The 18,137-nt window shown below is 36.5% G+C and overlaps 1 protein-coding gene across 1 annotated transcript in view; it reads left to right on the plus strand.

Annotated features, from left to right (window-relative positions):
* Positions 1-18,137, plus strand: part of LOC140150276 (uncharacterized) — a 154,797-nt gene that overhangs the window by 125,900 nt on the left and 10,760 nt on the right. The window contains 8 exon segments of the mRNA XM_072172281.1: positions 1,775-1,927; positions 3,017-3,184; positions 4,426-4,683; positions 5,818-5,997; positions 8,620-8,700; positions 9,555-9,641; positions 13,566-13,757; positions 17,434-17,519. Of these exon segments, the coding sequence (XP_072028382.1) occupies positions 1,775-1,927; positions 3,017-3,184; positions 4,426-4,683; positions 5,818-5,997; positions 8,620-8,700; positions 9,555-9,641; positions 13,566-13,757; positions 17,434-17,519 (1,205 nt within the window).

The following is an 18,137-nucleotide window of genomic DNA, read 5'->3' on the forward strand; positions in this document are numbered from 1 at the left end:
GGGTGGTCGACTGACTTTTTTAGAATGCCCTATTTACGACTTAATGATGATGTGTGTCATCTCTAATGAAATCAGAAAGTAACGGGGACTCCCATATTTCCAGCTCTTACACATTACTTAAAGTTAAATTGTGGGATAAGCTTTTACGACGGGAGTTCATAACAATTGGTAATTGTTTTAGCGGGTTCGCGGTCGGACAAGTTTGTAACTGTCAAGCTTTCGTCAGGAGTAGCTTTGACTTCTTCAAGACTGTCCCTTGTCAACTTATAATGTTGGTTGTTGTTACAAAAGTAACCATGGTAACAACTTAAATTATACAGTTACAACCCCAATAAAGTAATTAATGTAATACTACAATAGTGGACTTTTGAGGAGGACATATATTAAATTATAAGGTAATCATGCAACATGCATTGGAACATCATATTTGTTGTATTACCCTATGAAACAAACATTAATTGTAAAAAAATATATCAATAATAAATATTGTCGCATCTTCAAAAATCTATCATATATTCCATAGATTCTTGTGCTAGAATCGACAAATTAATAAAGTGTATATAGGATTACGGGCTACCAACAAATAAACTGAGCTCAAAAAGAAACTTATAATTTTTTACAACGCGTGAATCACAAGGTCATATCTTAAAATACTGTCAATCAAAATGAACCAAAATTACACATAGGATTACTTTAATACTCTACTCAAAACACATGTCAGAAACCAAGCAGTTGTCCAACTGACACAACAGCAAAATGCACTGTCATGGGACAGCTTCCTGGACTTCCTCCACTTTCACAGCCCAACATTTGGCACCCAGCACAAAAAATCTGTGAGAATGCACACAAGATCCTTGCACAGATGATAAAACGGTGCTGCTTTCTGCTTTTCATACACTTTTTTCATGAAACAGGGCTGGGCTGTGAATGTGTTCCAGGAAGCTGTTCCATGTCAGTGCATTTTGCTGTTGTGTCAGTTGGATAACTGCGTGGTTACTGACATGTGTTAAGAGTAGAGTATTGAAGTAAACCTGTGTGTAATGTTGGTAGAATTTGATAGACAGGATTTCAAGATATGACCTTGTGAAAAATTATAAGTTTCTTTTTGAGCTCAGTTTATATAAGAAAGCAATTAAAAATTCTCAAGGTGTTCAGGATACATTAAATTAAACGCGTCAACAGATCTGAATCATTATAGGAAATGCTAAATTGTATTGATACCAATGTACCTTATACATGTGCATAATTTCACACGTCAAAAATGTATTTGTCAACATTTCCTTTTTTTAGATCCATCACGATTTAGCACATCTATTAATAAAACTACAAAATATTTGTTTCAAAATTTCCTTTTGTTTAGTTCCATCACGATTTAAATATCTTTTTATAATAAGACTGTAGAATGTTTTGTCAAAATGTCCTTTATTAGATCCATCGCAGTTTAAAATATGTACTCTTGCTGTAGAATGTTGGTTTCAAAATTTCATTTTTTTCTAGATCCACCACGAGTTGACATATCATTTAATAACATGTTTTCCTTGCAATCATATATGATTTCATTAACATGATGGATTTCATATCCATCCAACTATTTTAATAGAAGCCGTGTATATTTTTACTTTATCCCAACCCCGAACTGGGTTAATTTAATATAATATACAATAAATCCTAAAATAAGATTAAACTTACAGCTTGAGAGCATAGACCATATCTTGTTATATTACCTGGAAGCTAAGTAACCATGCTACATTTTAATGTTGCATTTTTCTTTAAGGTTCAAGTGCATAGCGAAGCCAAAGATAGGGAAGTTGAACAGGAGAAATTTTATGATGTGACCTCTGAACTGGACCGGCTACGAGCAACTCATGATGATGAGTTACGCAGACACGATGCTGAGAAGGATGATAGACAGAAAGAACATGAAATGGTAATGTACACCAAGAACTATGGGATCAATTTGCCATATAAACATAAACGAACTACAATCAGCGGAAAAATAGTTGGCACACTGACTTGCTCAAAAAAATCAAATGCATATCATACTTGTTTGAACTTGAAGGCGAGTGTCCCACCCTTCCTCACTCCCCATCATTTAATGTTGGAGATCTCACGGACCGGATGACAACATGGGTTTGTCCAACATTGAATTAGTGGAGCGGGGGAAGAGATTCACTAAAAGACAGTCAAAATGTGTCACCATTTTTCCATGATTGTAGTTTCGTTCTTGTAGCTTCGTTGATATTTTAAATTGTGTACCTGATGTTATAATTCATGATGTTTTGAATTAAATCTTTTACTGGAACTTACTTTTACAATTTGCTACGTTGCGTCTGATACCATCAGACTTCATCAGGCAACTGACCCGCTGGTCTGGTCATGTGACACTTGAAGACGACAAGTGTCACGATCACATGACCAGCCCAGGAGATCAATTGCCTGATGAAGTCTGATGGTATCAGACGCAACGTAGTAAGTTGTAAAATTAAGCTCCAGTAAAAGATTTAATTCAAAACTTTGATTTTAATAACTGGATCACTGAGAATATTCACTTTGTAATATTTCATGCTTTCGGTATTTTACAACTCATACTGTCGTAAATAAATATTATCATAATTATGACTTATATTTTAACGATTCTTTATCATAAGGCCTTAACTTATAAATATTTATTTAACTGTACGGGGCAACTGATTAACTTAAATGTGAAATGCAGGTTCAAGAAATTGTCAAGCGCAAATAAAATATGTTAAAGATATAATAGACATGACGAACAAGTTATGATATTTGAATTGCATCGTAGTGTGCCCAAGAAAGCCTTCCAAACAAGGCTCAGATTTCCGATAGGTCAATAGTAGCTTCATCATTCTTAATGGATGTTTACCAGCTTATATCATTTGTGTCTAGGTTGCCTATTTGCTCCATTGATATGAATAAATATTGATACCATCATTTTACGGATGTACACAGGTCATTAGCTCTAATACAAATACGTGTGGTTTCATTTTACACGCTTCAGGTCAAGAAATCTAGGGAATTACTGAGTGATTTCCAAAGAGACAAGAGAAATTTCAACCAACAATTAGCTGAGGAACGGAACAGGTTTGATACGCTGCAGAGAACCTATGCCGCCGATAAGGCGACCTGGGATGTATGTCGCAATGAATTGCAGGCTAAGATAAGCCGGGTAAGATGATCAGAGTTACATCTCCCCCCTTTGGCGACATAGATAGAATTATCTTTCTATAGGCCAATACAAGAGATTGCCACGAAAGTGCAACAAAAGTGTCTACAGAGAAATACAATCGCTGCCTTTTGTACAATGTACACAAATTATCTTTGGTGCATTTGAAGCTCTACTTTTGTTTCAAATATAACAATTATGAGAATTAACACCGAGAAGTAATACTATTATACCAAAACACAACACATTGTAGTATTTTCATCATGTAGATTAAATGATATGATTACCATTGTTTATCTTATAAGCATATCAGTTTGATAAGTAGCAATGCTAAAAATGTGCGTATTTAGTTTCAAAATTTAAATTTTGTGATTTCTGTTGTAATATTTGGGCATTTTACGAACGGCAGCTTTCGTATTTATATTCATAAATCTTGATATTATAATTCTATAATCTACGTCATACGTAAATCTTGTAGACTTTAGGTATTTGATGGAATGATACGAGTTTCGTTGTGCATTATTGTCATAACTAGAGTACCCACAAATGCTGCGAGGTATGAGATGGATAGACATGACGTCATACGACATATTTGTATTGGGATCTTGTTTACGACTGTTATCCAATTGTAGCAGGTAGTTTGACAATGTTGCACAAAGATATGGGTTGAGGTGACCTATGGATTGAAGGCACCGTGATACATGGACCTACCTGTTAGCTTAAGAACTGGTGTTGCCGCCAGTTGGAACGTCTATCATCAGCCCACGTCAACCATAATTAATAATGATAATGATGCATCTGGTGCTTCGCATGTTTTTTGCCGTTAAAACTGGCGTACAAAACTGCAATATGCGTCAAATATTCAGAGATATTTTAATTCTTGGATTGGTGACCAAAATCTGAAAAGAAAGCACGAACAGAAAAAGCTTGAATTACATTTTTTTGCATAAAATGTGTTAACAGTTAAACACAGATTAATGCCTGCAAGATAAAGTTCACAAGAATTTTATTTCTGATGCTGCTTTTAATAACGTAAAATGTGTAAAAATGCCGACCATTTTAGACATTTACGTAGGCGTGTTAAAGCCCCGGGTGTTAAGTAATAGACTTGTAAATAAATCTGTTTATTTGCACTTAAAAAGTTTTATTCTATTTACATCGTTCGGTATTTTATTTCATCTAAGCAAATGAACATTTCCCCTATTTGAAACCAATTTCTAACCTTTTTGCATTCATGCATGTAGATCGAAGGCCAAACAAAGCAGAAGAAAGTTAAGAAGGACGATCTTCAAGCACGACTTCAAGCTGGATGGGAAGCAGAGAGAGGAGAACATAGACGACTGGTATCAGAGGCTAACCATAACTCTTTGGAAATCCAGCGTCAAATGGATGTTATTCGTAACAAGAGCCAGAGGGACATAGAAGCCATGAAGGAGAATTTTGAGAAGGAACGAACTGAGTGGAGAAATGAGAAGACCAAGATAAATGAGCATATGCACAAGGTACTGCTAAAACACACGTATTGATGTAAGAAGTGTATACCGTAGAATTCTATCTACAAGCATATAAATGAGTGTTGTGTTTTGTTTTTGTTTTTTTTTTGGGGGGTTGACGAAAGAGACAAAAGGCAGACATACTCCACAAAATAATGCAATAGATCGGTCTTATAATAAAACATTTTTGTATAACTGCCTGTATCAGTAATATAGTTGCTCAAACTCCAAATAATGTTTCTGTGGAGGGTGTCTTCCTTTCGTCTCTTTCGTCAAGACAAAACAAACAAAAACACTCATTCAGATGCATATACCGTAGAATTCCGTCTAGAAGCATATATGCCTCTAAACGAGGTTTTTTTTAACGAAAGATATGAAAGGCCAATACCCTTCTCAAAAACATTGCAATAGATTGGTCTTACAAATATACATGTTTGTACAGCCGCCTTTATCAGTAATATAGTTGTTCAAACTCCAAATAACGTTTTTGTTGAGAGTGTCTGCCTCTTGTCTCTTGTGTCAAAAAACCTCGTTTAGAGGCATATATATGCTTGTAGACGGAATTTTACGGTATGCTTGCAGATGGAATTCTACGGTATCACAATGAACACAAAATAAATAGATAAACACGTGAATATTTTTATCCATGTAGGTGACGTGTATTACTCCTGATTGCAGAATAATACAGAATTCAAATTCGATTTTCATTATTTAAATCAATATATTATTGAAAAAGAACACTTAGATGTTTTGCAAAAGTTCATTCTAAATTCATATACTTAATTTGAAAACTTGCTTGATTTATTGTTGTGAATGAGTTATATCCGTTTTACAAAAGTGTTGTTGTTTCAGCCCTCTTTACAACATAACTCAAGAGCCACAGGATCTACAAAAGTATATCTGTGCTATTTGAATTCTTCTACACACTCGCTATGAAATGATCAATGCAATTTTGCCAAAGCTCATTACCATTCGCAAGATGATGTGAACTACCAAATCGCAACAGTTTAAAATAGTTGCTAACCTTTGTATTGGATGCATCGCTTCAACGTTTCTCGAATACAGTGAAAGTCGTGTGTATCACCCAATATCTCCATAAATGTACAGTGATGTTTTTTCTTATACAATGTTTATTATCGACAGTTGGAAGAAGAAATCCGTCGACTGAAAGAAACACAGAAGCGAACCACCCAACTTGAGTTGAGATTCCAGAGAGAGCGTGAATCGTGGAGACGAGAAAGAAACGACGCGCAAAGGAGACTCTCAGATAGCCTGAGTACAAGACGAATGGAAAATAGCAGAATAGAGGGCATCTTAGCAGAGGTATCCCGTAACAGAAACATAATTAGTAGATCATTTTCGTAATGCAATTACAAATGTTTACTGTAAAAAGAGGAGACAAAATGATATGTTACCAACGAGATAATAAAGGGTCCACAAGTATTAAGTTCCATTCCCCCAAAGAGATATTAGAATAAATTGAAAAATACAATATCACTCACCGTTGCGTTCGGTCACAATCAATCATTCTGTAGAAAATTATGCAGTTTTGAATGTTGCGTTTTATCCATTCAACTCGCAAACAAAGCAATAGACCTGACCTTATGTAGATATTTTGCATGCTTAACTTGTGAGAGTTCAATGGACCAAAGTGAAACGCTCAAAACTGGATCTTTGCTTTTGTAATGACTTAAGTGACCGAATGTAACAGAATGTGACATTGTTAATTCCACCAGGTGTGTAACACAAAACAGGGTACCAATAGTGTCGTAAAAAGCTTATTTCTTAGGGGGCGGGGGAACTTAGTACTTGTGGTCTTTAGTATCAGTGATTCAGAACTACCAAACATTCTGGCTTCCTGTTAATATGTCGAACTGGGACTACTAACTTCATGAAAAGCTGTGACTTCGTTCTCAAGTTCTTAAACAAAGTATATGGTTGGCATTTTCTATTTTCACAAGTGAAGTAAGATGTATAACCCAGTGGGCACAGTGACAGGTTGACATCGACTCCACGTTGAAGTATCAACGCGTCGATCATTAACCTGACGTTAAAATGGGGTTTAAATCGCGTCCCGTTTCAACTACAACCCAAAGTATCTAGTCATAATGGGGTTGAAATTTGGTCGATATTAGGTTATAGTATAGTATAGTATATTTTATTCACACACAAATCGTGGCCCTCAGGCCAAATTACAAGTGGTTTACAATATTAAAAACAATTAAACATTAAAAGATACAGTATATAAATATTAACAAGGAAAAATACAGCAACTGCTGTTGATAGAAAATAAAATATTGCACTTATTCAAGACATCATTCAACAACATTATAAATACACACCATTAAAAGGCTAAAATTGGCTCAATATTACATATTTTAAAAAGGTCAGAATATGCAAAACAGTTCAGGGCACTTAGTTATTCAATAAATTGATCAAGTATGGAATAGCGCTGTTTTTGAAACGATCGGTCCTTGCATAAAGTTGAGAGATATGATTTGCATTGCGAAGGACCCTGCCATGACTCTCCAGTCTGGTAGGAGGGATGAGATCTTTTGTTCGGATAGAAGTAGAAAGCCCTTCGGCCAACTTACGACAATGGTCCTCCCTCCTATCAGCTAGAGAGTCTAGCTGGCACAGATTAAGAGCGTTGTCATAACCATCATACAATTTGCCCAGAACTATTTTGCAAGCTCTTTTGCAGCTGCTCCAAAGTATAATCTTGAGTTGTGGTGAGTGAGGAATGCCAAACTACATCGGCGTATTCAAGTAATGGTCTAACATATCCTTTATAAACTGAACATAATTCCTGGGTATTAAAACCAAACCTTTTTAAAATCCTAAGCATATACAACCGACGATTGGTTTTGGACACAATTTCAGCAATGTTTCTATCCCATTTGAGGTTGTCCTGCATCCAAATACCCAAAATTTTTGCCTCAGAAACAAAGTTGAGAGGAATGTCATTGATTTTGATAACATTATTGGGTGGATTCCTCTTAAAGCAGACCTGTAGGGCTTGACATTTCAAAGGATTAAGTTTCAGATTATTATTGGCAGACCATTCACTGAATTCATCCAAAACATCTTGAATTTGGTTGACAAGGCGGGCGCATATCGACGTTATTACAACGTTGATTGGACGCTTATCTGACTTTGACACAAAGTTGAAAATTCGATCTTCATTTCAACCGTCGATTCGATATCAATCCAGCGTTGATAAATGAACCTCTGCACACTGGTTACTGTTTATATGTCACTGGCTTTCATGCAGTAGTGAAATGCAGTCATGAAAATGAAACACTTCAAATTTAAAAGAAACGGTTGTGCGCATTGAAAACCAAACCGAATGCGTACCACGATAACACTGTTAACTGTTTTTATACTAAATTTACTATAACAAATTCGATCCAATTAGAAATGCATGATACTATCATTTAATTGGTGAAACCACCATGAAACCCCTTGATAAATGGAGACACTATAACGTACTTGTAACTGACCTTTGTAAGTGATCTAACTGTACCTCTTTTAAGGAAATAACTATGATTTTGCTTTACAGTGGCATTGTGCTATTCCTGTTGAAATCCATACACCCCCATGGAAGACATGACCTTAATCTCCCACACAGGGGTGAAGATTTCAAATGGAGTCACCCATTCAGGTAACCCTTTTTGAAATCCACACTCCATGTGTAGGAGATAAAGATCTCGTCTTCCAAAGGGGGTTTGTGAATTTCAACTGGAATAGCCCAGTATAGCAACTATGTCTTCCGAGACACCTTTAACATTCACAACACCCTCGTAACCCAGTTAACCAAATTGCATCCAATAAACATGATAAGTGAAATGATTAATGGTTATACTGTTTTCTAAGCATACTGTTTTCATAGCAACGTAATTCAATTGATGTTGATATTTACTTGTCTTATTTTGTCTTATCCAGCTGCAAAAACTGAAGAATCCGTGGATAGGTGAAGAACCCAAGCAACCTGCTGTGCCGATCACGTCAACTGTTGAGAAACAGGTAAGCATTAGAAATATTGGACTCATAACTATATACAGTATAAACCACTTCAGAGGTGTGGATCTCATGAGTCACGGCTGGTGAAGGAAGACTGTACATACGATGAACTTGGTCAGAGTGAGGGTTACTAACATATATGGTGCTATTCCCCAGATGGGACAACTGCACCATTAGTATCCACAAAAAGTAAAAAAGGAGTAATGATAATAGGCCAATACATGGCATAAGAGAATCTGTATGAAAACTTCTTTGCCGCATTGTAAATAACATTTTCATATTTCAACAATTACTGTTGCTGATATTGTGAAACAACTTGTTGCAAATGTATAGGTCAGACAATTATATCTTCTGTAACTCGAAAGCATACTTTTTGTGCAATCACGTATTATCGTCTTGTTTATCGTCACTGGGCGGGAAAAACCTCATATGTACTTTTTGCCCTTGAACATGGATGAAGCAAACCATTCAATATAAAGTCTCCGCCTACAAGGCTTTATCCATTTTCAAGGGCCAAAAGTACATATGCGGTGTTTCCTGCATGAACTTTTGGCCCCTGAACATACATGGATGAAGCAACCTCTTCAATATAAAGTCTACACCTGAAAGTCTTTATCCATGTTCAAGGGCCAAAAGTACATACAAGGTTTTTCCCGCCCAGTGACGTTATTTGAGTTACTAACGGTATTGTCCGATTCATGCTATAGCCTCAGTTCTTCAATATCAATTTCCAGAGGGTAACAGCTATACTAAGTATTTTATGGCTGTGATAAATAGATATAAATTCGCATGGAGTAAATAAATATAGAAATTAATACGTTATTCCGTATATCCATTGTATATATTAACATCGTTAGTTCCCACGGAGTAAAACACCCCCACCGGTTAGTCCAAAGAAGACACCACCACCACCGCCTCCACGGAACTTCAGAGCTCAGGCTAAGGTATTCAAATTAACCAATTTGCATGTGCCACGCTTCCCGAAAGGTTCTAACACAAGTCAATGGCTCTCAAAATTACAACTTTGTTCCAGAATCGTATTTGTTTAGTGTTTACTGACTACTATCATGAAAAGCTGTGATTTCATTGTCAAGTTTGCAAACAAAGTATTTAGTTGGAATTTTCTATTTTCACAAGTAAAGTGATGTGTATAATCCAGTGGGCACAGTGACAAGTCGATCAACGTCGATTCCACGTTTAAGTAGCAACGTGTCGATCACTTACCTGGCGTTAAAATGTGGTTGAAATCGTGTTCATCTTCAACCCAGTATCGACCCATTTTCAACTACATTCCAAAGTAATGTTGATATCTGGTCGAAATGCGGTTGGAATTTGGTCGATATTAGGTTGAAAAATGCGGGCGCACATCGACATTGTTACAACGTTGATTGGACGTTGATCTGACTTTGACACAAATTTAAAAATCCGATCTTCATTTCAACCGTCGATTCGATATGATTTCAGCGTTGATAAATCAACCTATGCACACTGGGTAACTGTTTACTTGTCACTGGTTTTCATGCAGTAGTTCATTAAATACCGATTCGTCTCAAGTATTGCGAGCCATTGAACTTAATTTCGATAGTGCATGAATGGATGTACTCACATGAATGTTGTAGCCCGTCGATGAGTACCAATCACGCGAGAACAAAGCAAGTTTGACAAACAATCCGAACATTGTTTCCTTGTTCTTGATCTATGAGACTGAAAACAAACTATCAGTGCGCAAATTTGCGAGGTGTACTATGAAAGCAGTAAGTATCACGCACACTTGATTCGTCAGATAAAGTTGTCTAAATTATTATATGCTAAAGATGAGTTTCTTTCTTGGAAATTACTATACGCACAACCGTCCGGCGAATACATTCAAATCGACTATTCGCCAGAAGAATAACGTGACAGCTATGATAGCTCCGACGTCACTTGTTGGTACTCGCTTCAAGGCCAGAGGTTTTGGGTCCAAATCCTAACCAACCTCTTTTTGACCGTAGAAATACAGTTGGAATGTGAAATTCAAATATAAAAAAATACACTACGCAAAAAAAGTTTCTTTATGGTTAGGAAATTTACCCACTATTAAAATCTAGCGACTAATTTTGCACGTTTGCTAAATAATCGCATGCGGGTGATTGTCCTGCGCATTTTGACACCTCAATCACTACTCTACGACACTCCTGAGAAAATATATGAATGTTTAAGTAACACGAGGTCGAAAAATGAAAATTGCAAAAAGGCCTATTCAAGTTTTCAGCATAAAAGACCACAAAAAACTGACAACAACCATGCAGATAACAGTTTTTGTTTAATTGCTGAGCACATTTCAGGCATCATACTGCCGCTTCCAACTTCACTTGAGATTAATCTCTTTCTTTACCAGTCTTTCAATACTTTGTGTGTCCACCGTTGGCTTCCCTTACAGCAGCCACGCGTCTCATGCTCCTAATGAGGCGTCGAATGTTACCTTGCTCAACCCCGTTCCACTCGTTGATAACGATGCGATTTAATCCCACCAGAGTTGTATCTGCCTTTATCTTCTTGATCTTGTTGACTCGTCTCTTGTGCTGATCCCAAAGGTTCTCCAAGGGGTTAAGATCAGGGCTTCTGGAGGGCCACTCAAATGTCTCAATTCCTTCTGCTTCCAGGAATGCAGCTGTAATCATGACCTGTTTTGAATCCCTTTTCTATATAAATCCATCTCTCAAAACGTAAATGTCTTAGTACCCACTCACCTTTATCTTTGATCATTCATCTGCACAATAAGCAAAGGATTATCCAACATGCATCAATTAAAATGCTTTAAATTAAAATTGAAAAGGCGGAAATAATGAAACCGTCTTGGATCAGTGAATCAGCTCTAAAACCATTGAATAGGCTTCTTTGCAATTTTCATTTTTCGACCTCGTGTTACTTAAACATTCATATCTTTTCTCAGGAGTGTCGTAGGGTAGTGATTGAGGTGTCAAAATGCGCAGGACAATCTCCCGTATGCGATTATTTAGCAAACGTACAAAAATGGTCGCTAGATTTTAATAGTGGGTAAATTTCCTAACCATAAAGAAACTTTTTGTGCGTAGTTTATTAGAAATATCATACAGATAATGAAGAAGCATCTGGCAAATAACCTTGCCGAATTTATCCACCTGACGGTTTTGCGAATAGTCTTTTGCCTTCTTTCATATATCAGGCGGGCAGCCGTAACGCCGATAATCTTACTTAGGCACCGGAGGCATATTTATTCGCTCTTGGGATCGATTGTCGATGCTGCTTCGATTCTTATTATTAATGAACTATCGACTAATTAATCAATATTTGTGGCCGAATGTCATTGGCCAATACATTACATAGAGTAATTGAATGGTATCACAATTTATAACAGTTAATTAATATTTTATAAATTATAAGGATCGGCCAAGCATCGACGATCGATGGAAAGATCGAACGAATTTGGCTTCATTGCCTTGCCCTTTAGACAGTCTACATCTGGCGATGTGCGACAGCGAACTGTTATGATTTATTGCTCTGTAGTTTAGTGTATGCCTCGTGTTTTTATACAGAGAAGAAGCGGAATATTCACAAATCAACCTCCTTGACCATTAGCCTTCTAAAGTACAATACAGAACGTTTTTGCTACAAAGCCTCTAATGATCACAAACAGTTCCTAATATTTCTCTGATTATTGCTGGAAAACTTTGTCAGAATATGTCAAATGAGATATGTTATTGGAACATTTCTGACCGAGTCTGTGGACAATAATCAAAGAATTATCAAGTACTCTAAGAAACACTCCAACTATACATATCATAAAATGTAACCTGATCAATTTTGCTATCTTTACCCACTATTTGTACTAGAAATAGACATTATAATATGCCTATAGATCTCTAAACTTGTACCCAGTGAAATTTATTGTATAGCTACCTGGTTCTTATCAATATAAATCACATTTATGTTTTACTGCAAATGCTACCAACCTCTTTCACTATCGACGTTCAGTAGTAATTGTTATTGGTTATTACTAATTGTTTTAGAATACAAACTTAACCATGTTTTGACTACCAGTGTTATTTTATATATTCCAAGTTACCGTATGGTGGTAGTTATCATGTCACTGTAATACTCTGCAAATTTTCAATTATTATATTAATGTGCAATTAAATAATATAAATGTGCACGTTTTTCTAATCACGCTGCTTTAATGAATGTATTTGTGTTCACATTATTTGTGTTCACAGTACTAGTTATAGTAGTAACAATGTATATTGTATGTGATTTAGTTTTAAGCAACGCTTAAAATGTTTAAAAAAAGCAAAGCTTTATCTGATATTTACTGCCAGAACACATAAGTGCACAATGCATTGAAACAGATTCGTCATTGATTGTTCTTGCCTTCGATTTATTCACTCGAGCTGTTGGTAATTAAGGTACCAAATGTTAATTTGCGATTCTTTTCGGAAAACCACTTTTGTGGCTATCCTTTTCTTCTGATCTTATTTTCAAAATGTTGATTTAATTTCATGTGATTTGAATAACTTTGTTTATTTTACAGTGCGTAATTGGGAAAATGTCCTCTTTTCTTTTAAAAATATTTCTTTACTTTTATAAAGCATATACAAAAGGTTTGCTGAAGCGCCAGGTTTATTTCATTGTTCACAATTTGATCGTAACTATACGTCACTTTTCTTGGAATATTTCTTGCAATGTGATCAGAGTTGGTGGAGGCATTAATGGTCTGATATTTCCTTCAAATGAATGGCACGGTTTGCATTGGACTGACTTGAGCATGATGTAAATCAAAATGACCTAAGTTGCGTTAAAATCTTTTCAATATATTTCATTTACCTTTAACGATTGTTGAATTTTTGTTTTAGGTCAAAGCAATACCAAGATCTCCCGAGCAGTCCAGTTCAGTTAAGGAGAAGGCCCCTGTTCGACAGCTTTTGAGACAGGTTTCTGACCCTGCTAATCTGCATGATGCAAGTGCACAGGTCGATAACACAGCATCCGGGTCAGAGGTCAAACACGAGGGCGGTAGCATGGCTTCCACCCAATCCTTTGAAGAGGTGCTTCTTTTTATTTTTTAAATCATTTTAGTTTAGATGATTTTGTTTTGCCGTACTATGATTTGTTTTTGCCGTACCGTACCGAAAAGAGATACAATCAAAGGATTCATAAAAGTTGTATAGTATTTGGGAAATACACTGCATTTTGCCTCAAATATATCAGCATTCACTTGTGTGTGACGGCAATTTCTTACAATGAGAACCATTTGGATGATGATGATGATATGTAATTTGACTACTTTTACCTGGTTATAAGTCGCCTGCTTTTGGACTTTAATATTTAACTCTTTAATGCAATATTGCAAAATCCATTCAGGTTATTATTTGTTAAAACTTGAAGGAATTAAAACGATCTTTAATCAAAGTTAGGTTTATTTTATTTTGTCTAGTTTGAATGATAAAGACAAATATGCACAGAGAAAAGGAAAAGTTGGGACTTGGCTTACATGCTATGATAGATATAGGTTTTCTGGGATATTTCATATTCAGACGAAAGTATATTTATTGCAAGTATCATCATCATCGTCGCCATACAAACTCACACTAGTATTGCTCGTTAGCACAACCAATTTTATATTTATATAATCGGGTTTGCAGAAAGTTTGATGTTTTTTGGTACATATTATCTTTAAAGTGTTCTGAATATTTCGAACCTTCATCATTTACATCTAGTCATCTACGACTCAAAAATCAACTTTCAAGTCAAAATCATCGTCAATTTTAAGACTTTCTGCTAATTCCTTTACACCGTTGTCGTGAAAATGGCCTATTCCAGTTGAAATCCATATCCCCTATGGAAGACATAACCTAAATCGTTAACATAAGGGGTTGTGAATTTCAAATGGGGATACTTAAATGGGCGACTCCATTTGAATTCCACAGCCCCTGTGCGAGAGATTAAGGTCATGTCTTTCATATAGGGTGTATGCATTTCAACTGGAATAGTCCAATCAAGCCATTACGCCGAGTTTGTGGTTTCACGTTATTCATAGTTAAACCTATTTTGTAAATGGTGTCATGTTTAATGTTCATTTATCATTGTGTGATCTCACCTTTTGTTTGTATATTTCGCACTTCTAATCTATATTACCAAAGTTTGATATATTTATGCATGGTGCATGATATATAACGAATAATAAACAGAGGCGTACCGACCGGGGCAGAGGGGAGAGTTGCCCCCACGCCGGCTCGAAATGCCTGGACAAAATTGACCAAAGTTGTAATGTGCATCGGCCTTTGGCTCAGTTATCCTAATTTCGGCTAATTTTCGCGCACATTTGTCCCGGTGAAGTAATTGCAGTAGCGAGTTAGCGGGACGATTTGAAAATTTTGCCTCCCTTGGCTTCGGTACGCTCCTGATAATAAGCTGTAGACTAACATTGCCATTGCAGCTATAAAGTAGATTGAATCTCTTACTCGAACTGTGTTTTTTTTAAATAATTCTGATGTCGGTTACATCGATGATAGAGTCCGGCAGATTTAATACCAGTTTTAATTTATCCACGCCAATGACATTTTCTAGCACAATTCTGGCCGACTCCTTGCGGATCCCTTGCCTTACAGCGTGGTCACTGGTACACAGGTTTAATCTCTGTGTCCAAGGCGTCAATCAAACGGTCACTGTCAATCCCTATCATAACGAAGTGATTTTTCACACACGATTACGCCTATTATAATAATAGTCAATTTGGCTTTCTCCAGACAATAGCGTCCGCAGGTAATACACTCGCGATCAAAGGCGATATATCTGTAGGGCGCACTTCGCATCGCGCACCGCATCGCGCACCGCCTTTGATCGTGCGTGTATCAAACGCGGTGGCTACTATCTAGAGAAAGTAAAATGGACTATAGTATTCTCATGGACATTTAATTGAAACATCTTAATTTTAGGCTGCGTGATTGTAATCACAAAAAATAATTCAAACTAAATCGGATATTAATCGGTCCAATTAACTGACATTTATAACTAAGATATGTGGTATGTTGGTATGGTCAAAATATTTCACACCACCTGGAGCACCCATTGTATTGCTGATAGCACCACGGGTATTTAACTATCTAAACTATACAGACCTTCGCTTGTGCTTGCATAATTTATAATATATAATGCATCCGACATTCCTTTGACTAAATTTTACCACTGCTTCTTGTAAAAACAACACACGGGTACAGAAATCTGTGGATAAAGTACGACGAAGGTCAATGTCGCATCAGATGATCATCCGATTAAACGCACCGTATAGAAGGAAGGGACTCGGAGTCCCTCAGAGCAAACTGCCAGTGATGAAAAAGGTAGTAGTAATGCCTTCTACCAACACAAAGACAAATCATTTTTAGGCGTTATGCTAAACAAAAGCCTTTTTGAAATATGGCGGGCCCAAAAGGAGAGGGCGTACTTTGAAGTGAGTAATCGGTTTGTATGCTTCTCAGCTGACAAAAGATTACTCACTTCAAAGTACGCCCTCTCCTTTTGTGCCCGCTATATTTCAAAAAGCCTTAGTGATTCAGAAGTTTGAGGAAACATAGCTAAATACAATTTGATAGTGACATGAGGGCGGTATAAAAGTTAATGAAACGGACTTGAGTTGATTGGACGCATAGCAATTTTTCACATACTACTTAATGGAATTTAGACACGACAGTGCCTGACGAGAAAGTATTTAAAATAATTATCTTAACTATTTTTGGATATAGCCTTCCCTAAAAATCTATATAATAATAATTTTATAGAAATATTAAATTCGAGTTTTTTTTCCACAGCGACTTGTACTTTTGCAGATACTAAACAATGAACGATCCTGATTCCCGATAAAAAAAATAAATAATTCTAATAATTAATCGCACGATCGATTGCTGCTGGAATGCATCGCATTTAGCCCATCTGCTTAATGAGCACCATTATTAACAACGCATGGAATATTAACTCATTCTTTCTATTGCATTTATCTCTTTCTCACACTATACATTCTGCATATGCATCCGATATTTAAAAAAGGCTACTACTCAATCTGCTAAGGAGAATGCTGACAGGTACGTTAAGATAGATGTGAAACAGGTAGCTTCGTCCGTTACCAGGGGAACGTTACTCCATATTTATTCATTTTAAACGTCCAGAATGTCACCGCAATACTGTGCCATTAGTAGAACTTATTCCAACACTGGCTTTGGCAAGAATGGTTTCCGAGCGGTACTCTTGTGTTGCCAGAGCATGTTATTTTTGTTCCATTTTACATGCTACTAGAGGAGCTAGCAAATTTAATAGGGGTAAAAACACACTAATGGTCTATAAAAATAACACCTATTGTGTAAACCTCTGGTAACACAAATTGTGTTATTTTTAACGCGTATGTTTTTGCTATGTGTATCCATGCCTTTTGGAAATGACTATTCAAAATAACCATGTATGATAACAATGTGCAATTTTAAGCATCTTAAAACAGATTCATCAGTTTTTAAATTGTCAAACTGCGATAATGTGACATGTATTAGAATGCGATGCACGAAAGGTATTTGCAATGCAAAAATAAAGTTCCTTTTGGTTCAATATGGAGTAACTTGCCCGCAGAAAGCACGGAGGCTACAGGTTTAGTATGGTGGTGGTAGTAGAAGTAGTATTAATCCTTTGATGTGCTTGTGTTCTATATATGGTGTCTATAATGGCTGTGTGTTATTATAGGCGCTTAAACAGATAGCAATGGTCCAAGATGATCTGTCCAGTTACCAAGTTAGAATTGAATTGGAGTATGCAGCCAAGCTGAAAAGGTAATAAACACGTAATCACGCACTCACCACCGAGCAATTGATTGATGCGCTCGCCTCGCTCGCTTTACTTGGCACGTGCGTTGAAACTTGCAATTTCATGCAGAAAGCTAGTAACTGTTTCTACTGCTGTGATGCTTTCAGGTCACATTTTGAATGGCATGCGCACTTAAATGTTAATTTTGAAGAACAGTCTGTGTTACTATTTCTTGAAGTGTGTGGTTATGCGAAGAAACTGTTCTTATTTTTAGGGCAATTTAAAGCAAGAAGCCAAAACGAAAGACAAAACAGGAGAAAATTCATTCCCAGTATCGTATCCTGTGAACTATCTATGTATACACTTCAATCTCTTTAACTATTTAGCCTTAATAGACTTACCTGTATGTAAATTCCACTTGTAACCCAATCCTATCAACGATACTGTACTGCGAGTATCCCATGTTTTGTCGTCAATCTGAAATAGAAATGGTCAAGCATTATGTTACAACATTAATTTAAATCTGGTCAACCAGAAATACCTTTTTTTGACGGATGAACCGACGTTGCGACTGAAACCTTCAGCTGGGTTGTGATTCAAATGACCTCGTGTACCGGACACTTCCGGTATTGGTAACAATCGGC

This window comes from Amphiura filiformis, chromosome 4 (genome assembly GCF_039555335.1).
Source record: "Amphiura filiformis chromosome 4, Afil_fr2py, whole genome shotgun sequence".
Lineage (NCBI taxonomy): Eukaryota > Metazoa > Echinodermata > Ophiuroidea > Amphilepidida > Amphiuridae > Amphiura > Amphiura filiformis.